We start from the raw sequence: 24782 nt of genomic DNA, 5'->3' as shown, positions 1-24782 counted from the left end.
TTCATATTATGTAACCTGTAACGTTTTTATGGTTAAATTAATTCGAAAGACGATCTATTTCAAAGACTCTGCTGTACGTCTGTCCTCTGTCTGTCAGCATCCTGTTTGTCAAAAGCCACGATATCAGAGACCCTAAGTTTTGACAGCGGATGTATTTAGTATTTTCTTCAAAGAACGCGAGATACACATTTATATACAACCCCATTTGAAAAATTAAGATGTAACTTTTACATTATTAGTATTATTTTAGTTAATGATTAAACTTTATGGATCAATAAAGATCCGTCGGTAGGAACATGTATTCTTGAAAGTTAGTACTCTACTAGTTTAACTCTATTCACTCGCTAATAAATGAATATAAAAATGGGAAAATAGTCGATAAAAAATACCAAATTATATGAAACATTTCATTTTAATTATTTTTTACAATAAATCATTAAGCTTAAATTCATAAGACTGCTTCACTTATTTTCAATCAATCAGAGTCGGAGAGTGGAATGCTTTCCTGAAAATAACAAATTAATTGACTTAATAGTCTTAGTCTTCGAGTAGTCTGATATACTTGCCTTCTTTGGACACGTAGAGAGTCGAGGCAGACAGTCCATAGAACGCCTTATCGTCCTGTGTCAAGTGGAAGGCGTTAGACAGGAAAGTCTCCTATGCGATGGACCGATGACTGTACAGATTAAATCTGCTGTGGTTGGCGTACATGAGTGTACTCGAATGACAAGAGTTGTTTCACCCGATTCCTGCCGCCCAATTCCACCTTCGTACGACACGCCACAAATTAGGATATCATCCCACCATCTGGATGCATGGTGATCCTCCATAGTGCGGTTTTCAAGGATCTTTCTTCCACGTATTTAAAAGCTGTGGAACGAACTTTCTTGTGCGGTGTTTCCGGGACGATACGACATGGGTACCTTCAAAAAAAGCGTGTACACCTTCCTTAAAGGCCGGCAACGCTCCTGTGATTCCTCTGGTGTTGCAAGAGATTGTGGGCGGCGGTGATTACTTAACAACAGGTGACCCGAACGCTCGTTTTTCCTCCTATTCCATAAAAAAAAAACTTTCTTCCACGTATTAAAAAGCTGTGGAACGAACTTTCTTGAGCGATATTTCCGGGACAATACGACATATCTGTATCTGGGTACCAAAATAAGCTCGTACACCTTCCTTTAAGGCCAGCAACGCTCCTGTGATTCCTCTGATTTTGCAAGCTAATGTGGGTGGGTGGCGGTGATCACTTGACATCAGGTGACCCGTACGCTTGTTTGCCTTATCTTTGTTGGTAAAAAAAGAGATTACGAAACAATGTGCGGAGCATAAGATACCATTTACCTCTATTAAAACTTCTTGACAATCACGACCGCTCTATCAAGAACGTATCGACTGAGAAGGAAGTGAATCTTCACATTTATTTTAAGTATTAGCGTTACGAAGATTCATAGACTAAAGCCGAAACAACCGTATCATCCCAACATTATCCACTTAATATTGTTACCTATTATACACATAATATATCGGCTTTCTGATTAAAGTTCAAATACCTCAGTTTGTACAAACCAATATCACTGCATTTCGTTCAAAATTCATAAATATATAAGTTGCCGGTTTCTAAATTTGCTGACCATTTTCAACCACTACATGATATAAAATATTATTATATTAATATAACTTTATTCTCCCCTCTTCCCTTTTGATGATATTGCGCTAACTAATGATAGAAATAATCTGATGCTGCAGTAAGGATCGTCTCCTCACAAAGACAGTCATCAAAGATTTATTTTCTATCAAACAATCAGTTGTATAATCTACACAATATTAGACAGTCATAGATAATAAAAGGTGTGTCATAAACATTAACATTACCTCAAATTTACAGATAAATATATCTGAATCGTCGGAGTGTTCAGAAATCAGTGACTTGTCTGTGTTCATCGACGATAATGAAGAGCCTACAAATATAAAATGGTAGGTATACAATCACACATATACAAAACAATTAACTTTAAATATATACAATTAATTATGTCTTCCTCCCAAACTGGCAGTGGCAGGTATAACGGTCCAACATACTCTCTCACACACACACACACACATATTCGCCATGTTCTCGTCGGGGTAGACAGAGACAATAGAATGCCACTTGCTTCTATTCTTACAAACCTCACTCGCTTCCTCTACATTCCTTACTCTTTTTATACAAACGGTTCCGGGTGCTTAGGATCTTTCCTTTTTTTCAACATACTCAAGTCATCCATAAATCCATCCCTAGCTCCTCCCATTCTTATCAACACTTCCAGACAAGCTGTTGTCTTCGTATTCTTGATCAGTTAACATGAAACATGTCAACAAAGTTTCATTTTACAACTAAAATGATTACTAAATTATTCATTTCATTGGTCTTTAGCAAGATATTTTTTTGTAAAATACTACTTAAACACACACTCATCCAACCTAACCTCATGTATGCACAAACGCATGCTCTCACTCACACTCCTACACTAGAAAGACACACGCTGACATACTTCACATATCACACTCTTCAATGGAGTTCCTGTTTCTAGTATATAATACTATTGAAGTATATTTTATTCATTTAAATTGTAAGACTAAGGGTTTAGTGTTTAGATAACATTCGTATCAACCTGGAATTATTCAAATATTAATGAAAAGATCTAAATATTTACCCATGTGTGGCATCGACATCTCCATGGGTTCGAAGAGATCGAGAGGAATCAGATCCAGCGGCGGAGACGGCGCGGGAGGCGGCAGGGTACAATATGATAAACTTGGACCTACGGAACAAAATCATATGCACACCTCCTAACTCGAAAGTCCAATGACATGTCATTAAAATATCCTATTATATGTCTTCATAGAGCCTCGTGTACTGACCCGTATAAATACCACTGGACAGGCTGTTCCATATGTTCGACAGCAAATTTTTTGTGCCTATTTGAAGCGCCACTCGCAAGCGTCCAGAGAACTAATTTTGACGTATAATACAAATAGCTGCGAGAGAAGCGTACAATACTATGAAATATTTTTGCATTTTGAATTGAATGTCGTTTTCCGTGTTATTTATACTTCAGAAATCAACGTACTAAAGTACACATTTTTTTTTGTAAATAGTTTTCCTATCGATGTTTGTTTAGCTGAGTTATTTTTTTTACTGCTTTTTAGAACCGCAGACTCTCGCTATATTATGGCCAACAGTGCCAAAATGGCGAATATCAAACAGGCACAAAAGCACTTTGACAGCCGCCAGTCCAGTCGTATATAGTAGAGGTCAGTGGCCTCGTGACAACCGATGAAAACAGGCGAGGTATTACTATAGGGGCGATGACAAGCGACGTCTTACACTCGCCATTTGTAGAGGTTAACTCTCAGCCTTTATTATTATTATAAATTTATGTAAAAATCAATTTAATTTATCGATCCGACGTCGTATTAAGCTGGCCATCAAAAATTTTGTTTGCAAATGTTGCATTGATACAAAATATCCTAAATTGATAGTTGTTTGACTCACGGAGTAAATTAAGATTAAAGATAATAACTTTCGATCAAGGGCGGATAACAATGTCTGTCTGAGTCTATTCTTTGAGTTTATTTAGATTACTATCGCATCCACACAAAATCCACGCTGATACAATAAGCATCGAACACAATATCTTAATATAATGTACCTCCTGCAGATTGTTGGCTATTTTTGAGAACACACAAAACAAACGTAGCTAACTTATATTCCGTAGATGTAGGTCGGAGAGTTACCAGTAAAATCTGTTCACATTCTACCTCCTACCAAATCATGCTAGAAGGACAGATCAACACGAGCAGAGAAAGATGAGTGCTGATGTACATTGTTACTGGGCTTCATGGACCTACAACCGAGTCTCGGGTTCTTTAGTTGCAAACTAAACGCAGTAGCACGATGTATTCGTGGAATGCAAAGAGGTTCCAGTTTTAACAGTGGGAGCCTCCTTTGGACAGGATGTCGGCTAGATTATAGGTACTATAGCGGCGAATATTTCCGTGAAGCAGAAATATGTAAGCGTTATTGTGAATCGGTGAGAAGATGACGAGCAATTGTAGTGCCACTCTGAATTTTTGGGTTTTCAAGAATCCCAATGGGCAGGGCGTATCAATTACCTTCAGCTGAACGTCCTGCCCGTCTTGTCCCATAAAAAAAGCTTCTCTTCTCTATCAGACTCAGGCCCTATTAACCATTCAGAAACTTCAGTATAACCTATTTAACCTCTGCCAAGTACAAGATTTCTAGTTCACCTGGCTTTATATTTTCCCGGTTAAGTTGCTGATTGTTCAACTGTTCCACGGTTTTGATGGAGAGGTGATGCGACTTCAACATGCTGCAAGATTCCGTCTGGTGTGTTTCCGCTGAAAAGAAAAAACCTTCTGTTTCAGATTGTTATTACAAAAATACATTGCACTCTTTTACATTGTTGAGAAAAATCTACAAAATTCAATTAGCTTAGTGACTTTTGTAAATTCTCCATAAATATAATAACATCAATTATTTGTATAGAATTGCAGTTGAAGAACTGAGTTACTAACTTTGAACAGACTCAGACTAACATAACAGACAGGTTTTTAACCGACTCCAAAAAAGGAGGAGGTTCTCAATGTGTCGGTATGTTTTTTTATGTTTGTTATTTCAGAACTTTCGACTGGATGAACCGATTTTTATGATTCTTCTCTTATTTCAAAGCTGGTGCTCCATGTGTGGTCCCATTGCAATCATTGGCAGATATTATTGAAGCAGTAAATGACATTTTTTTATGGAGCCACCTGAATGGCTTACACTTAAAAATAGCTTTTCCGGCGTAATCTGGACCTTTATGCAGGAGCGTGCATATTATACAGACAATAAGGCAGTGCCTATCTCGTTATAAACCTAAATAAATAGGTTCCGTTATTTTATAACCAAACTTCTATTGAACATCCACTCATATTTTCTTAACGCTAGATACTTATGGTAAGCAATCTTTGCATATTCCAAAGTCTTCCATGCCAGAAAACCAATGCACGCCCCTAGGTAGTGACGTGTGCCGGCTGTCCCAAATGAAAGACTTCGCCTTCGCCTTCAAAGAATGAACGTACACACAGAACAGGTAACAGTTCTGTGATTCCTTTGGTGTTGCAAGAGAATGTGGCCCGAAGTGATCACTTATCATCAGGTGACATGTACGCTCGTTTGTTCTCCTCTTCAAAAAAAACCATGATGTGGTGTCCTATTACTAGTACTTGGATTATGTAGAAATGAAATGAAATCTCGAAAAGCTGTAAATACCGTCTGTGGACAAGGCAGTATGATAGGCGTGGTGAGGTTCTTCCACGGTGAGGTGTAGGACCCCAGCCTTGATCTTCGGTATGACGGTCGCCACAATGGGCACACGGATCTGAACGGCGCCGCTCTCATTTGAAGGATCTACGTTATGCTGCAAATGTTACCACAAGTCAGTCAATGAAACAGATTGAAGAGTTTTCTTATTTTGCAGCTGAAATTATAAAAGGATGAGTTTTATTATGGTATCTTCGTCATTTATGGGCCGGATTTCTCTGTTTGAAAGGATATATGTACTCATTCCATTGTAAAAAAAAATATTTTTTTAACAACTAATCAAACATTTGTCACGTACCTACCGGAACTTTTCAATCAAATATATTTCACGAGTTACGAATAAACAACCAAGTTTAAATAAATAAATTATAAAAAAAACTTTATTAATGATAAGAATCATTCATAGTTTGTAAGTAGAAAAACCGGCCAGAAGCGAGTCGGAAACGCACACGAAGGGTTCCTCTAAAATATTCATTTTGTTCTGCTTCTTAGTTTGTTTTTATGGCAGCAATAAAATACATCTGAAAATTTCAACTGTGCAACTATATAACGGTTCATGAGATACATGGTTGTGACAGACGGACAGACATACATACAGACGAATGGAAGCGGAGTCTTAGTAATAGGGTTCCGTGTTTGCCCTTTGTGTACCCTAAAAATTATCTTACAACCATTTCAGTAAATCTATTTAGAGACAAGTTCGTTTCAAGTAATTCATTTTTTTCCCAACCTCAATGAAAAACTTGCTTTTAGTCCCTGGTACGAGGGACAAAAGTCGTCTTGCCGGGAGAGAATCGGCCACTTTTCTAAAAGAGAGACTGACTAAAAGCGAGCTTTTTCATCCAGGTGGAAAAAAAACGTATACGCACCACGCGTGAGATAAGTAGTAATTGTCACCGCGAGTGAGAATGACCTACTTTTCTCCGTAGGTGCGTAATATACTATTTTGCTTTGCTTTGCTTGCTATCATCTTCGATTTTATTTTGTTGTCGGATGATTTAGTTCTTAGCCTTAAGGGCCCTTACGTTTTATCGCTTTGTAATACGGCGGCAAGCGCCAGCTGTGTGATTGTGTTAAGTGTGATTAGATATCGGTAACTCAGTACCAAAGTTAATTTTTTAATTATAACAAGCCTAAAATCCAGTAAGTTTGAGATAAGTATGAGAAGTAGTTCCATAAACGATAACCCACTATTATTACTACAGAGAAACGAGTCTATAAGTGATTGAAGTTTAGTTGTTACTTCTAATATCTCTCTAAGTCAAGAATATTTTCGTATCATACAGTAACAACTCGAGCTGTTTTTTGTAATTTGTGTCAGAACCCTTTTCTGAATTGTTACTCTTTGGAACTGTGGTATCGATATGAACTACTAAGTTTGTTGATAGTTACCTCACTTAAACTGTCATCGTTGAGGACAATCTTTCCGCCAGTCCTGAGATCTTCTGCTGTAGCGGGCACCAGCATCTAAAACATTACATAGTTTGTTAAAGTTAGAAACTGAATTTATCCTCAAATATTGTAAGTATTTGACAGAAACATTTTTATAAGAGACGAGACCATCCTGCCCACTTCAAAGTAGTGTCTAACATTAACATAGTGTTAACTTGATCAAACTGGTCAATTTTGTTAAGTGTTTCAATATAATGTAATATAACATACAATAATCAAATGCCTAGTGCCAAAAGTTTTTTTTATGGAAAAGGAGGACAAACGAGCGTACGGGTCACCTGGTGTTAAGTGATCACCGCAGCCCACATTATCTTGCAACACCAGAGGAATCACAGGAGTGTTGCCTGCCCTTAAGGAAGGTTTTTTGAAGGTAAATGTCGTATCGTCCAGGAAACACCGCACAAGGAAGCTCATTACACAGCTTTGTTGTACGGGGAAGAAGGTCGTGGAGAAAAAAGAAGTGGAGAGGGAAGAAGTGGAGGCACGCCACACATCCAGATCCGTTATAAATGCGATACAAGACAGGCAATGAACTAGTCGTACAGAGCACCGGGTCCCCGACAATTCGAGCTACACTGCGTTGCACGCTGTCAAATGTTTCGAGCTGATACTGGTGTGCGCCAGACAAGAGATGACAGCAATACTTAATATGTGGCTGGACCTGCATATTTTATTATTTACGTTATTTTATTCCTTCTCGTACTTCAAGAGACTATTGTACTGCATTGTGAGTAATCAACTACTCTATTCAGAACATAAAATTTGCAGGAGAATTCCTTGGGTCACCTGTTTTCCGCCTGGCAACTTGGTATCCACAACTTTAACAAGCACAGGCGCTTCGTTGTCAGAGTTGAGCAGGGCAAACGGCGTCTGCCTTGTCGCCATGGCAACACCCATGTGGTAAGTCTTTATCTGATCCACGATGACTCCAGTGCCCCAGATGTCGGAAGAGACCTTCAAATCTTCCTTGAAGCTGTTCTCCGAGGGTATGTACGGCCCGACTGATGAAGTGACTTCACATTGTTCTGGGGCCGATCTTAAAGGGAAAGGTTCAGTTTTCAGACTGAATTGTAAATTCTCCATAAATAAAGATATTAATTTCTTGTTTTGGCTTTTGTTTTTTTTAATATACTATAATAATATGTGAATGAATCAGATCTATAAGCAGATTACGACCCTATGATCATAAAATTTAAATTAAACCCCCCAGGCTTCCAAACAGAATAATGAGTTCAGACTTCACAGATAGTCTGACACATATGAGTCTGTATGTGTGATTGTGGCAATAATATGAAAAAAACGCATGATTTTTATACGCTTCATATTAGCTTCATCTGTATGTTTGTAACCGACTTCTTTGGGCGCGATTTTGACCCACTTTAAACGGCTAGATTTCGTTCAAACTTTGTAGATTTATCGAGGACCGATGACATTACACTAATTTGAAAAAAATCTACTAAAAAATTAAAAATAAATAATAGTTAAAAAAACTAAAAAGCACGCTTTATATAAAATTCAACTTAAAAATAGATAATAAATTTTTATTGAAAATAGTGTAAAAAAATATATATTTTATTGTAAAAAAAAGCGTGCGATGTAGTAGTATGTATGTGTAGTTTACAATAAAATATATTTTTTTTTACACTATTTTCGATTAAAATTTAGTTTCTATTTTTTAGTTGAATTTTATATAAAGCGTGCTATTTAGTTTTTTTTAACTATTATTTTAACAATAAAATTATTTTTTTGTTTATCATACTAATTCTGATTTAAATTTATTTATAATGATTCTGTACTTTTCATTGTTTTTAAGTTTTTCAACTATTCATGCATTTAACTTTTTAAACAAATATGGTTACCGTTATTATTAAAATATAATAAAAACATGCTTTAAATTTTGTTTTAATGAAATACTAACCTTGATGGATTCGGCTTCATTTTCCCGGTACGCGGGCGAAGAGCTTGAGTTGAAACTTTGTTCTTGTATACAGGAGTGCCGTTGCTTTCATCAGGATGAGTCTACGTGTAAGATATTTAATTGTTAATAATACCTAGTATGAATCAGGTACATCTATTCTGCTATACTTAATCCGGCTATAAATACTGTTACATTGAAAGAATTGAATTTTTAATCTGAATAATCATTGTGTTATATTATTTTCGCGTCAATTTAAGTTAAATCTTCTTGGATAATTTAAACGTTAAGATACTTTAACAGCTGTGAACACGTTGAAAAAAATAGCGGTTAAATATTAACTATTTTCAGCAACGTACACACACTAAAACAAAGCGCACAATTAACACCAAAGTAATAAATCTGGCTTGTAAAGATATAAGAAAATCTATCAAAGCGTATAAATTATCTAAGGTTTTTGCGATATTAAAGTTATAAACTTATTTAACCATAAATGCAGTTCTATAATAAAAAGAAGAAAACTCTTCATCCGCTTGTGGTAAGTCAAATGTCTGTTTACCACGCTATTGATAGGTACAATGAAACCTCCTCTGTATCAGAAAAAGGTCTAGCCGTCCAAGTAATATTCTTGAAGCAGTGAAAATTCGGAGAAATCCTTCTTGAAAGATATCTCATGTATCTCGCGAAATAAATTTAGCACCTAGAATCATGCCAAGCAGGACTCTACAGGACTTAGGAAGAACTGGCATAACCAATTTGATTCGTCTCGTTACTTATAAACATAACAAGGCAGTCAGGTACGACTAGAACTTGCTGCCTCGCAACCATTGTACAAAATATTAATGTTAATTAATAAATGTATTATTAAATACTTGTAAAATTGGAATTTTCACGAGAGAGATCCCGTAGACTATCCCTCAAGTACGGAACCCTAACCTGACGTTTACCAACACTATCATCGACGTGCGCTAAGTGAATACAGCCACATTAAAGACATAAACGCATTTATTTTCTCAAAATTGATTCCTTTAGAGTTCTTTTTGATGTCTTTTCTAATATACTAGATACTACTACCGCTTCGGAAACAAATGGCCCTCTGAGAGAGAAGTAACATGAACTGTCATGGATCAGAAAAAGGTCTTTACATGGTCAAACCACTAAAGCTTACCTGTGCTTAAATTCTATCTCGATTCGGTCCTAGATGATTAACTATCCTATGTGTTGTTCAGGTGTGCTTACCATATCCGGATCTTTGCCTGCGTTGACTTCAGAATTAGGTCCAAGCCGATATAAATATCCTGTGCTTCAGGTGTTTTTACTATTTCGCGATTCTTAGTCTTTGTTGACTTCAGAATTAGGTCCAAGCCGATATAAATATCCCGGGGTTCAGATGTTTTTACTATCTCGGGATTCTAAGTCTACATTGACTTCAGAATTAAATCCAAGCCCATATAAATATCCCGTGCTTCAGATGTTTTTACTATCTCGGGATTCTTAGCCTACGTTGACTTCAGGATTCTAGTAACTAATCAGTTCAGGGGATCTTATAATTTCAGAATTCTTTGACTGCGTTGACTTTAAGATTAGGTCCAAATTGAGATTGATGATACCCTCTGTATTTTTAAGCCTATATAATTGTAAGCACGGATAGGACTATACTTACCTTATTCTTATGACACACAAGGTTTGACTGCTGATTGAAGCCTTTCTTGCAAATGTTGCAGCGATACGGGCGTTCGTTAGTATGAGTAAACAGATGGTTGCGTAGATTGCCTGAAATTATTTAAATGAGAATATCTAGTGTTAAGCACTGTAACCTGAAAATAAGCGACTATATGATCTGAGTTGCCGATTACAAATTGCCGCTCGACAATCTGAGCGACTATAGATATAGTTAAAACATGTATGAAGCGAAAACATCGGATCGGAACAGAGTATATTAAAAATATTTGAGATAAATTGTAGAATGCAAGAATCTGTATATAATAAGACAAGTATTACATATTTTTTTTATGGAAGAGGAGAACGAACGAGCGTACGGGTCACCTGATGTTAGGTGATCACCGCCGCCCACATTCTCTTGTCACACCAGAGAAATCTCAGGAGCATTCCAACCTCTCAGGAGCATTAGCTTATTGTTGAAGGCATGCATGTCTCATCATCCTGGAAACACAACTGGAGACACTTCCTTGTGTTATTGTGGAGGAACGCTAAAACATCCAGACTTCAAGTAAACACATTTTGAGATATTGTGTCACTTTTTAGTTGTATTCGTTATTATAGGAAGCGAAATATTTTTTTTATTTCAAATGTAAACATTCTCTTTTTTTCAATCCAGAAAATCAAAAAAAAAATAAACTGTGAATATATTATATTTTTTTAACCTATAGGGCCAGCTTATTAGGGAAACTTGTAATTTGAAATAAATTAGTTATTTAAGAATTCTGTATTCCTTTTTGAAATAAGGAACTTTGAAAAGGAAAACGGAATTCTTATAAGATCACTTCGTTATCTGTGTATCTGTCGAAACCCATTACCACTGGGACTTGCTCAGATAATGATCACACCAAGGATTTATGTGAGATCTGTGTTCCCAATGTAGTATCTGAGCATTTCCCTTTATATTTTAATCGACAGGACTTCGCATTTTCCTAGAATCAATGAACTATGTTGTTAAAACTTTCGTGAGACAGTATTTTCTTTACTTATTTATGGGACCTTACCGCGAACTCACTACGCTCAGCCTGATAAAGGACCTCCAAATTGTCCGAAACTAGTCAGTACCAACACGTATGAAGCGCGAGTAAAGGTGATTTAAATAAATACATAAAATATGTTCTACGAGACTCATTTTAAACAGTAGTATTACGATACTTAAACGAGCTTAAACTCACTCAACGAGTCGAAAATTGGGGTACTTGGTGTCTGTACCTTGCACAGTAATTATTTAGATAAACAGATACAGACTTGTTCATAGTAATATAAAGATTCCTATGTTTATATGTGATGGTTAAGGTATATATTTAAGTCAAGCCTGTATCGTAATAGATTCCCTGTCAGAAAAGAGGATTTACTGATTGGATAAATCAATAAAAATAAATAAATGGTCTTGAATCGGCAACTATATAGAACTTTCGGTGGTACATGAGACTATGTTTTCGTCGTCGCTTAGCAATACTTGGGGACTATTTAGTAAGGAACTAATAGATTACCTTTCTGATGGAAGCCTTTCGGGCAAATGTGACATTTGTATGGTTTCTCATCGTAATGAGTCTTGCGGTGAGAGATCAACGTCGACACTCGGTTGAATGTCTTGTTGCAGACCTGGCGTCAATAACAAGTTTAAAATATAAAAAAACAAACTTATAAATCAGTTTTATACACTATGGTTAAGAAGGTCACTCCGAACATTCGCGAGAGTTTAAGAATTCGATACATACCGGTGTAAAGCAACCTTGTTCTTGATATATGTACATACAACTATTAATTTAATAATACTATACTAGTAATCAAAATTGTTAACAAAACACTAACTAGACTGTTCGAGAATATTCGGATCGGTACCTATTATAATAAACGATATTTATGTGTAACTGTTTTTATGATAATAACGTACGAGACGAGACGAGCAGGACGTTCAGCTGATAGTAATTGATTCGCCCTGCCCATTGCAATGCAGTGCCGCTCAGGATAATTGAAAGACCAGCCGCACTACAATTGCGCTCGTCACCTCGAGACATAAGACGTTAAGTCTCATTTGCCCACTAATTGCACTAGCTATGGCACCCTTCAGACCGTAACACAATGCTTACATATTACTGCTGCACGGCAGAAATAGGCACCGTGCCCATCTAGCCGGCATCCTTTGCAAAGGAGCGTCCCTCTGGTAAAATATATGATGTAATGTAATATATGATCAGTAATAGTTATTGGTACATAAATGAGTACATTATTACTGACTGCGGAGACGTGTATAAGTTATTTGCGTCATTATATCAATATTTTCACAACCGCTAAATTGCGAAAAAAGGTTTTTTTATTGTGGGTATTTAATTACGTCACTATGACATAAAATTGATCAATTTTAAAGAAACGACTGAATTTCTTTTTCCGGACTCTAACTATACTTCCAGATGCGATATTGACTAATAGAACAGATTTTCCGTGATTGCGCTCGAAAATTTAATACATAAGTTGTAATGTATGGAGCTTGCCTTGCGTAGTAATACCTAACGGTAAGGAATTGCAAACCTTACTGACGCAACAGGACGAACTCAAGGGGGTGAGAGGGGAACGGAAGGGGGCTTCACGTTCTAGCGAGGTCCGGACATTATGTAGCCATGTGGCCAATGAGTCTTTTTTAAATCGAACAAATATCATAGTGTTTTTATAACATTATGTTCTCAAGATTGAGAAGGAAGTGAAACAGTCCTGTTCTCAGTCTCACCTCACAAGAGTAAGGTCGCTCGGCGGAGTGTATCGCACGGTGCTGGCTTAGAGTGGACAGCTGTCGGAAACTCTTGGAGCACTCGACACAGTGGTAGTTCCTCTCATCCGTGTGGGTGGGCAGGTGCCGCATCAGGGTGTACTGGTGCTGAAACTCTCGGCTACCTGCAGTTTACAGCAAGTGATTAGTCGCCATTTGAAATCTACTCTTATGAAATAAGTTGGAGCGTTTCCGGCCTTTTATAAAGGTGAATTCCCCTTTTTGTGAATGTATCTATCATGTTCATTACACAATTTTATTTTGTTTAATGTGTTAATACGTCACAATAATACTTATACTCCAAAATAATATTGTTATACCTTCTTCAAAATAAATTAACTTAAAACTTGTATGACCATAAAGTCAGCGAGATATTTTTGTATTTTACTACCTACCTATTTCACTATCTTGAAGTTTATATTGTGTTATATCTAAATATTTTAGAAAGACGTAATTAGTCTATGTAAAATAATTGTCCTTAAGTGATTATGTACAGTATCCTTTGTATTATATTTTAAGCTTATGGTAAATAAAGACCTTTATAAACTAACTAACTAATTAAACATGTTCATTACAAGTTCGGTTATTCGTGATGGATAAATTCTTGAAAACTGCGCTGAAAAGAAACCCTTTTTGGCGTTAACAATGTGATTTCAAAATCTATTTTGATTAAAAAGATATGAATTTGATCGTGAGGACGATAATATTAATGTTTGTTGAATGTTGTAATTTGGTGGCAATGAAAAAAGAAAAATCACTTTGTGGTAAACAAATGTAATATAACTACAAATTACTTTTTACGGACAACTGTTAACAAACAATAATGACTCTGGATAGGCGGGAATCTAGAAACCTGTAGTTAATAACTGACTCCTCATATGGCTGGCCAGGCACGAAATTTATTAGGAATCCAACGTTTGAATTTAAAGTCAAAGTTTTTATTTGCACAAACATGTTAGACAATTTAGTTTTAAGACGTCTAAGTTTGTATTTCTTTCCTCTTTTTGTATGTACATATTACTTTAATTATTGTTATACTTTTTTATTCATCATGTATTAGATATTAGTAACTATAAAATTAACCTGTGGATAACGGTGTGAGTTCTCACTAGAAATTAATTTAATATCTACTGTACTATGAAATTATAAAATGTATCGTGTAACTGTTTGTTATCGCAAAGATATACAATAAAAAATTAAAATAAGTATCTTTTTTATTACGTAAACCAAGAGGTTTGGTTTTTTCACCTGATTTTTATGTTCCCGACATAAAGGGTCTTCGCAGAGAGACATATGGACGGATACATGGACAAACGGACAACAAAGTCATCCTAAAGGGGTTCCGATTTTCCTTTTAAAGTACGAAAACCCTAAAACTATCAAACACTACCTCGTGCGCGGAAATAGTTCTGAAATCGCCCTTTTCGCTTTACGTTTAAATACAATGGTGAGCTTAATACATACATATACCACACTCCCACAGCTTGACGGTACGGCCATGTCTCTTCACATACTTCACGTAGTGGAACCTAGATCGAGGATCTTCTTTGTCGATCTTGCATTTGCCCTTTCCCTTATTTGCTTCCGGTTCTGATTGTAAGGAATAGATTTAATTTCTGTTTAAAATATAATACAATTCAGAATTAATTTACAGTCATACGGTTTATGAAGGTACATAATTACAAGTGTTGATTAATTTTTTACTAACCGACTTCAAAAAAGTAGGAGGTTCTCTATTCGACTGTATTTTATGAAGTCAGTTGTATTTTTGTTATTTTTTTTTTCAGATCTATTATCAATTACATTGTCTGGCAATCTAGTTTGGTAACACAATACCGACGACCACCGATAGCGCAGTTAAGCAGAGTTGAATAATGCTTAGTAAGTTTATAAAACCTAATCTAAGGTTTTTAATGAAAGGGCTACCAGGTCCGGAAAACTGCCTAATAGTCAATTATAGTATGAGAGCTGTAGTTGAAAATTTCAGGTAGGCCAGTTCCAGGCTTCCAAAAACGTTGATAGCTCCTAGATTATTACCTGATGTAGCACCCGATGTGGAGGACACATCGTTGGACTCGACGTAGGGTTTAGTTGCGAACACATATCCGTTGCTCTTCTTGTGAATCACAGAACTTGAGGTATCCGCTTCCTGAAAAAAATATATCATTCAAGACAAAACAGGCTAATGACATATACAGTGGTTAATGGCTGCATTAGCCAGAAGACACACTTCGAGTTTCAATGAAGTGCTTATTTTTCAAATAAACCATGTAATGTTAAGCAAAATCTGACCAACTTGAAACTTAGCCTTAGTCGTTGTGAACCCAATCATTAATTGTCATTGACGTACAATAAACAACTGGACCTCCAACCGCCTAAAGGTCTTAAAAATGTCTGAGTGGTGTTGAATATAAGTATACATTAACTTATAAAGATAACATAATAACATTCATTCAAATTATCACCTTATTTCGTGGCAGTAATGTTCAAAGTCCATTGAATGCGCTCATTAGTAGTGGTAATAAGTAGTAACACTACGTTACACGTGAGACGTACGCGAACACGTGGCAAGAACATTTTGTTTTAGCAATTGAAATGTATTTTTTGCAAAAAAATGAAGTTCAACTTAGTTACACAATTTTATTAATTTAATGGAGCACTTACGTGAAATACGATACTCCATCCTTTTTAAGTTTAGATATGCTGTTATTTGTACAGTTTTTCACCGAACACTGTCCTTGCGCGGTGTTGTATTCAAAGCGCGGTCGAAACATAAGTGGATGAAAACTCTGCCTATAGACGCTTTTGCAGAGCTTTGCTTAAGACTTTTTTTAAGCGTGATGGTTAGTCTAGTCGTTTGTTGTACGTCTACAAAAAGCGTAACAATCCAGCTACTGCTGGCATGGCAGAATTTTCGCAATGATGACTTACCCACCAGGCAAACTAAACTTTATGCTAGCCGAGTTGATAAGTTTTTCTTTGTTGTTCGAATCGAATGACCACGATGAATTTCTTTCACTGTATGAAATAAAGAGACAAATAAGTTTGTGAATTACTTTGCAAAACCAGAAAATTGCCAAAAGGACTTCGTTCCACATTTTAGTTGTACGTGGAATAAGCTTACTTAAAAACCGCACTAGATATGAACGCCACACATCCAGATGGTAAAGATGTGAATACTGAAATTCAGCAGCCGCTATTATGTCAAACAGCTCTTCGAAACTCGCACTCAAACCCGCTCAAGCAAAACCAAGGGATGAAAGATAAGTTTTTAAATCCCCGATAGAAAGGAAATCACAACCACGCTTAGGATCTAATGTTTTTGTCACGGTATTCACTACTGTGCATAAAAGAGACAAAAAGCTGATTCATCATGGATTGCGTATTGAGACGCATTCTAGAATACGGATGCTAAATCACTATACAACTACAGGTATAATAAATTGAAATTATATATATGACTACCTACATTTGCAGCATCATTGAGAGTTCCCTCCCACAGTGAAGCCTATTTTGCGTGAAATGAAAAGCCCATTTTATCGCAGTGCGAAAGGACAGTCGAAAAGTTGGTCCACTTTATACAAAAGCTTGAAATTTTCTTAAAGGTCTCTGTGTAGATTTCCTATACTGTATGATCATTGAATTAACGTACATAATATAGCAATTCGATAGCACATTATCTGCCCTTTTCAAGCATCAGCTGTAGAATTATTACAGGGTTACTGTGACTTCATAAATAACAAGTTGAAGAATCGACGATGCCTCTTGAATGTGATTTTCGAGATCCAGCTGGACGTTTAGTTACCAGTAGTAGCACAATTCTCGTAACAAAATGAGAATAGAAAGCGACCATATATCAAAAAGATAAATTTCGTATTCTAGTAACAAACATCATAAGATTTCGTGAACGTAACAAGATCGTACGTCAATTATGAGGAGATGCGTATTCTGCGGAGTTTTGACGCTTGGTTGAGATGACAACTTTATTCATCCTAGAATAGAGGATAGATAACCCTTTGAATGGTATTTGGAATATTTTACATTAGGTAGAACTACATTAGTAATTCCATGCGAGCTTGTCGTACAAATGCCGGTTCATTTAACGTTCTAGGGAAATGTTAGAAGAATACGAATTGGAAACTACCGTCAACAATTTTGGAATTACGTGAATAGCGGTAGGTGTTCTGCTGCTAATATATTCAATTCATATCATAAAAATTAATCAACTTACTCATATTAATAACCATACTTAAAATCAAGCATTCAGGGGGATTCCTTTGAATTATTAAACAGTTTTACAAGGATTTATTATTTTACATTTCCGCAAATATGTTAAGTTGAAAAGTGCTTGTTGCAGTACCTTCATTTGAGTGGCCAAGGCGCTATCCAATTCCTTGTCAAACGTACTACCGAACCCTGGCTCGGAGACCAACGAAGCAATGTTGCCGTCTTCCTCAGTCCACGCGAACTTTGCCTGAGACGGCTCAAGACCTTCTGGATAAAAGCCATCTCGCAAGAAACGGGAAAACTCCAGCTAAGAAAGATAAAAAATGCTTAGAAAACAAGATATATACAGGATGTGTTGTAAGGAGTAGACCAACGCAATGAACGCTACTAAAACTGAATACAAAATTTTATGAACGATGCGGGACTCGAACCCGCGACCTCTCGCGTTCCGTGCGAGCGCCCTTTCCACCAGAGCCAACCGTTCGAGTGACGTAACGTTTATAAAATCTTGTATGCTTTATTCAACTCTCAGGTTGTGGCTTCATCTACAGGATCTACTTTACAATTGATAGCCTGCTCAACCATAATATTTGCATATTAGGAAATTGATTTGAGATGTCGCTCTTTCAAATCTAAATAATTTGTTAACATACATCTTCGCTTGAGAAAATTGCATACGACATGATCATTTAACACCATGATGTGTATTATGATTGTTTTCTAAGTGGCACGAATTACCTAACAAGTTCCGGCAGAGCAATTTACCACCGACCTCAACAGAATAGAATCTATATTAATAATTAATGCAGAGCCATTTATTTTCTTCGAAAGCCTATATTTTTTGACTTCGAAATTCCTGAATACTCGCAATAATGACATTTCATTACATAATATGATAAGCGGGCGCGGGGTACTTAATTTATGTGGCAAAACAAGCTTTGCCGGGTCAGCACATGTAATTTTTTATTTGCCAATAATATGTTCCAACAACACTCGGAAAACGTCATGAAGCTACATCAGTTCGTAAAGGGGATATGACATAATAAAATAGTATAGCCTTCTAAATATAATATAATACAATTTACTTGCGTAAAACCAGTCAAAAACACAACTTGTAAAAAAAACAAGTCTCGTAACCCATTTCTTCTACCGTAAAAGTTGTGAGATCCATGTCGGTCAATTAATGTAATTCATACTTAAGGTTGATTCTGTATTATGTTATAAAGTAAGCTAATTACTAACTACTACTAGCTAAACTAACCTAACAACATCTTATAGTAACCATTTCAACATTTAAAATATTTTTATGATCGTATGTGACGACCACGGTAAGTGAGCAATAATATTAGCAAATAGTTGGGTTTAGGTTTACTATACTAGGTTTACTATGTTAAGTTTGTTTTTTTTTTATTTAAATTGTGTAGATTTTTTTTTGCTTCTGTGTGAAGTTATGCAGATATTACAAATCTGTACCTAAAGCTTTCATCGCTGTTGGAAACATGCGATATTTATTTTTATTATGACAAAACTCGAAAATGTCGAAGGCCAAACATTAGTGATACGTACATTGTTTCGGCTCGAACTTGACAAAAGTGGCTCGCTATTGAAACCCCAATCCTTTTTATCATACTTATCATTCAGATATATTTCATGAATGCTAAAACAAAAAACAATAATTAATAACAAAACCAAAAAAGCGAAAATTCACGATGGCTACGATCTCATTGCTTCAATATAATGCATATCGAACCTTATTATCTCATCGCCGGGTCTCATGAAGCCGCTTTCTTTTATTTCCTCGTCAGAAAACATCTTTTATTTTTGTTATTATTCAATTATTTTTAGACAAAAAACCCGAGCACGTCAAACTTTCGTTTTTCACGGGTTCGTCTATTGTTAATGTCGTTTCTATGACACAAATTCGAATTTTTTTTTTCTTTTTGATGTGCGTTCAGTGGCCAATTAAATTAAAATGTGTCAATGAGCTATATGACCTCTTTGAACTTAAGGTCAGTGACTCTGGAAATTGTGCCATAGAGTAGATAAATGTTTAATTTTTTGCGTTAATTTAAAAACAAATTTGTGTAATACGACACTGAGTGGTGGTTTATTTGAGTAATGATGTAATTAATTTGTTATTTGACCGTAAATTTGTAATATTTTAAAATTTTGATTTATGGGATAAGATTTTTTTAGCCTCATTTATATTTATGTTTAAGTTTAGTAAATAAATATTAAAATCCACTGGCATATAAACCTACTGACTCAATCCGTAGCTAAATTCAATACCTATATAAAAAAATCTAAATTTTAAATAACACTTGGATGAATTGATTATGCGCTTTATATTTAGGGCTTCGATATCCGAAGGGTAACACGCTTCTGTACGTCTGTCAATCTGTCTGTCAATGAGCTGCATCTAAAAACTCGCAACAGATGGCTTAAATTTTGACAAAGTAATGCTGCTATAGTAATAATAAAATACCAAAATCTTAGATCAATTATATGTGTGGATAGACTGTGACAGCTGTAAAAAAGTGGAAAAAATTGAGGTTCACAGTTAACCTCTATTTTGAGCAATTCGCGCACACTTACATAAAGTGACATACAAATTGCGAATGTCAGACGTAGCTTGTCACGCACACTAAAGTAATAAACCTGGCCTGTTTTCATCAGTTGTCTATCAGCAAGAGGCTGACTTCAAGACGTATAAATTATCAAGGCATAAACGTTTATTTTTCAAGAGTGGTAAAAAAAGTTACATCTCACATGATACAGATTTCAGTTACTCAAACAACGATTTTATAAATTTTGCAATAAATTTTGGCTATTTTGTACAAATTATTCAGAAAAATTTTAAAAGACGGATTAAATGCATTCCCTTAAAACCATTCGTAATGCAGCGCTAGGACTTGGAGAATCTCGAGCAAAGTTGGCGAACTTTTAGACTGTGTTTCGCAACAGAAATAAGTAAAAGGAAATAATATCTTTCAGTGAATATTTTTGAGTGGTTTATTATGACGTCTAAGTGCTCTGCTCATTTCGCTCCGGACCACTCCAATACTGGAGGGCACTCCACAAACTTAACCGTATTTGTATGGAGGAAATTAATCTTATGGATAATAAAAATATTTCCCCATTCGTATGTTTGGGTGATACGGGCGTTGATTACCTAATTATGTGTGTTTTAACGACTAAGACTCAATGTTTCAGGGGCTGAAACGAGTTTTCAAGCAATTGACTTGATAATTATATAATTTTTGTTTCCGAATATTAATGAAAATTTAAATACTGAATTTTATTTATTTACGATCATGTAGTATTACCTACCTAGATGTCTATGCCTATTTTGCCCGGTTGGTAGGTTCGATCTGGCTTTTAACATTACATAAAATACCTATGATTATATTAAATATTATGTACGACGTAGGCAGGTACCTGCGTAGGTAATAATGAAATAATTTCTAATACAAACAAGTTGGCTTAGTATTTTCAATGAAAGAAATAAAGCATCTTAAAACTATAAATCAACTGTCTTGTATGTATATTTCATTCATTTTAATATATCATGTAAATTTATCTGTTTTGTTTAGTTTTAATGAGAATTTCTGTTAAATGAACACGATGTTAAAATTAAATCATTACATTGTTAAATGCGCCATCTAGCGCAAGCCGTCATTACTAATTTGTAACTACATCTTACAGCAGCTTTACTAGTTTTTAGTTATACTTAAACTACCTAGATGGCGCATTTTAGAATGTGAAAAACCTGCTATAGATACAGATTTTTTCTTGAAATTCTGGAAAAGCAGCTGTTATTGAAATTTAAAAATGTCTTACTAAGACTTTACTAACCACTGACTTGACGTCTGCTGTGTGCCCGATGTCCTTGAAATTCGATCTCTTATAATGAAAACTTATGGTTTCTAAGTTGTCAAAAACCTGCCATCTATAATTTTTTTTTAGAACCTCTGGAAATGCTGAGCTATTAAATTGATCTGAGTTTCAAATATACAGTACAGTAAATTTGAAACATTCCTCAGATATTAACTAGATGGCAAGAATAAGTAAATAAAATTAATTTAATATTAATTATATTATCTTTCTATATAATTTTAAAATACTGCAGTAAAGTCTGTTTACATAAACTTTTAACTTAGTTTTATTATGCTGCAACAAGATTTCCAAATCACTTTTAAATATTTTTATAAGGAAGATGTTATAGGTGTGTACCTAGTAGCACAGAGTAGGGATGGGTACTAACATTATAACAACCTATGTATTGTAAAAAAACCCGTATCAAATGAATAAGATAAACGAGGGATTGAATTTAATAAATGCAACGTTTAGTCCAAGTTAGGAGACCAAGTTTCTCGACACCAACCGACACAAAGATGTAAGATTCACTGGGACCAACATATCAGCGACGTTTGCTGTCTTCGGCAGTCGAAGCAACAGCCCCAGCACCAACTGACGTAACTTGAACATTTGATGGTGCCAGAGTGTCGACGCATGTCGCGTCCCAGACCAGCGCCTTTCCCCGTGCCCAAGCCACCAGCGTCATTCCATCAGAACGCTTGCCATCGCGGCGGGTAATAAACCATTTGGCTCTAAAATAGCTGGTATATTGAGAGCGGCTAATGACCTTCGGATGACTTAATGCTGGCGTGACGACTGATATGGCGTGCCGATTTTAGGCAGGATGACTTATCATATTTTATTTACCACACAGATTATTTCACTTCATACACGTGCACTCATATTAACCAGTAAGTGCGATATAAATAAAGAAGAAGATCAAGTCCAATTTCCAGAAAACTGCTTTTTTTGACATGTCGATAGTCATAGCACTACCTCAATGGTTCGCTTATGAGACGTGCAATATATTAACATATTCTCACACCTCTCCGTTATTAATTCTCGATTATCGATAATACATTTTAATGTGGTCCCTCATACATCCTTGCGGTAGATCGAAGATTTGTGCCTCAGGAATAAAGCCGAGTTGATTTTAAACGCTTATAACAAGAAAGCTTATTCAAATACTCGATCATAGTTCGCCTGACAGGATCGCAAGTTATAGATTACGCGGCAGATACTAAGTAAATATAGAGAAGTTATTGCGAGTTTATTAAAAGGTAATTGATTATAATATTATCTGATATTGCAACTTTCTGTTTACTAAGGGCCTGCTTTGCAATTTTAATTGAGACTTGTTTCACCCTGGCTTTGATTCGATATCTTAGTCTCACCCTATTTATATAAATTCGATGCGTGATATTGCATATTGATGACATTCCCCTGCAAGACCAGAGGAATCACAGGAGCGTTACCGTTTTTTGAATGTACCCCCTTTTTGTGTCATCCCGGGTACAGTTATGTTTTGAATAAGTTAAACTAACAGTGTCGTTTCTTCGTTTTCCTCGCTGATTTCTTTCGTTTTGTTGAAGGCGGCCTTTTCTCTTGTTTTTGTTTTGTTCTCTGGTGTAATCGTTAAGTCACATAATGTTGATATTTAACACTTCCATACATTTAGTATGAGATTAGTAGAAAAGTTTTAGTTTCCTTACTTCAAAAGGTTATTTTAGCTTAGTACTGATGGTACTGTTAAGTACTAAGTAACCTAAAAAGTAATAAAACTATCTCTTAATTTAATAATATTTATTTCTTAATAAGTACAAAATTTTGTATTCAAAGCAGATGTTCGAAGTGAAGTCCTTGTTGTGCGATACAATGACATTCCCACCCTAACTCCAAAGTCTGGACTTTTGGAGGAAAGGTCGCTTGTCACAGTACTCGTATTCTGAAGTATTACTCTTGAGAGTGGGGTTACATTAGCTCCAAGCTCAGCATAACTAATGTGGTGAGCTTTAGAAGTTATGTTGGTTGGGTATCCCTACCGTCTTATATCAGGGTGCGGCTTGACCACCCAGTGTGACCTAGCGATTAATAGCAGGATTTTTCCGAATATATAATTATTGAAGTGAAAACTTATTTACGCGTTGGGCACTTTTTGGTAGGGGAAAATCTTATGGGTTCGCGTCACCGACACGCTCATTACTGGCGCACGCGATAAATAAATATTTAAAAATATATACATATTAAAATATATGGTAAGGATCTTTGTCGGTGGGTGAAATCTCGTTAGATCGCGTCACCGAAATGCTTATAGCAGTATATCTGTAGCTATACAGCTGACGTATTGTGCAACATTAGTGCTGTGTATATCTTATAAGTGAAATTGAATGGATTTAGTGAAAAGTTCAATGTGTTTATACTGTGCATTGTTGAAATAGTGTTTTTGTTTGCTTAATATATTGTTGAAAATAAGTTTTAAAAATTTATTGAATTCAAAAATTTAATAATTTAAAAAAAATATGAAATTTCAAGTTTTAATACTAAAAGTTCTAAGTTTTTACTCATATCGGCAGTCCTTACAACTCTTCTTTCGCCAATTCTTTAAACATTTTTTATTTTTTCTCATAGTTGAGTCCAGGGCCACGAATAGCTACTTAAGATCCACCACAGCCCTACAAGCCTCCACTGGGAAGAAGAAAGCTGGCTCTGGACAAGCTCAGCCTAACTAACTATCACTATTATAACTGGTGACGCTATAGCTATATATAGGGCGCCGTAGCTTGTGAAATTGCTGGTCAAATGAGACTTAAAATCTAGTGCCGCTCAGAATTTTTGGGTTTTTCAAGAATCCTGAGCGGCACTGTATTGTAATGGGTAGGGCGTATCAATTACCATCAGCTGAACGCCCTGCTCGTCTCTTCCCTTATTTTCATAAAAAAATATAATATATATATATATATGTATATATATTACTTTAGCGAAATGTATTGTAGATGATACTTCCTTTTTCTAGTGCACAAACTTATATTTAGTTTTATACCTATGTTTATCATAAGGACGATTCATAGATTATTATTTATAAATATTGCTCTCATATAAGTGACAGTTTGTAACATTTTTAATGAGAATAAATGATCTTTAAACCGATCTTGACCAGATCGTCGGTCCATCTTATAGGGCTACCCATACTTCGTCTTCCGGTATGTGGTCGCCATTCGAGGACTTTACTACTCCAACGCCATCTGTCTGTTGAACTATGTGCCATGCCCACTAGCACTTCAGTTAATATTACATATCATCTACTTATATTATGATGTGAGATAAATCTAGAATATAATTCTACTGAATACAATTTCAGTATGGGTCACGTATTAGATGTGAGCAGGACGTGACGTCATCAGCACGAGCTGTCAACCAAATCAGATGAAGAATGGCGGTGGCATTAAGTTCATTATAAGATTGCTACTATTGAAATATAT

General features: G+C 35.7%; 1 protein-coding gene across 1 annotated transcript; it reads right to left on the bottom strand.

The window, feature by feature from the left end:
• Window positions 1–393: 393 nt before the first annotated feature.
• On the bottom strand, window positions 394–19344 carry LOC126978111 (zinc finger protein 143-like). Its single transcript, XM_050826841.1, has 16 exons — window positions 19196–19344; window positions 19012–19102; window positions 17579–17752; window positions 15256–15367; window positions 14683–14808; window positions 13180–13343; window positions 11945–12056; window positions 10396–10505; window positions 8736–8836; window positions 7604–7853; window positions 6758–6832; window positions 5315–5462; window positions 4291–4401; window positions 2694–2801; window positions 1873–1958; window positions 394–505 (listed from the first exon to the last, which is right to left on the bottom strand). Exons 1-16 carry the CDS (start codon window positions 19255–19257, stop codon window positions 476–478), a joined length of 1860 nt encoding a protein of 619 aa, XP_050682798.1. The 5' UTR covers window positions 19258–19344; the 3' UTR covers window positions 394–475.
• Window positions 19345–24782: the final 5438 nt, after the last annotated feature.

Source organism: Leptidea sinapis, chromosome 47 (assembly GCF_905404315.1).
Source record: "Leptidea sinapis chromosome 47, ilLepSina1.1, whole genome shotgun sequence".
Lineage (NCBI taxonomy): Eukaryota > Metazoa > Arthropoda > Insecta > Lepidoptera > Pieridae > Leptidea > Leptidea sinapis.
Note: the sequence above shows the minus strand (reverse complement) of the source record. Positions and strands in the feature narration are given on the sequence as shown.

Bases quoted from the DNA above. Each gene is read 5' to 3' on its own strand.
- LOC126978111 (XM_050826841.1), bottom strand. From the start codon at position 19,257: ATGTTTTCTGACGAGGAAATAAAAGAAAGCGGCTTCATGAGACCCGGC. The intron at 8,837-10,395 runs GTAAGTATAGTC...TCTTACACGTAG, and splicing joins TTGTGTGTCATAAGAATAAG to ACTCATCCTGATGAAAGCAA. The intron at 5,463-6,757 runs GTAACTATCAAC...TAACATTTGCAG, and splicing joins ACGATGACAGTTTAAGTGAG to CATAACGTAGATCCTTCAAA.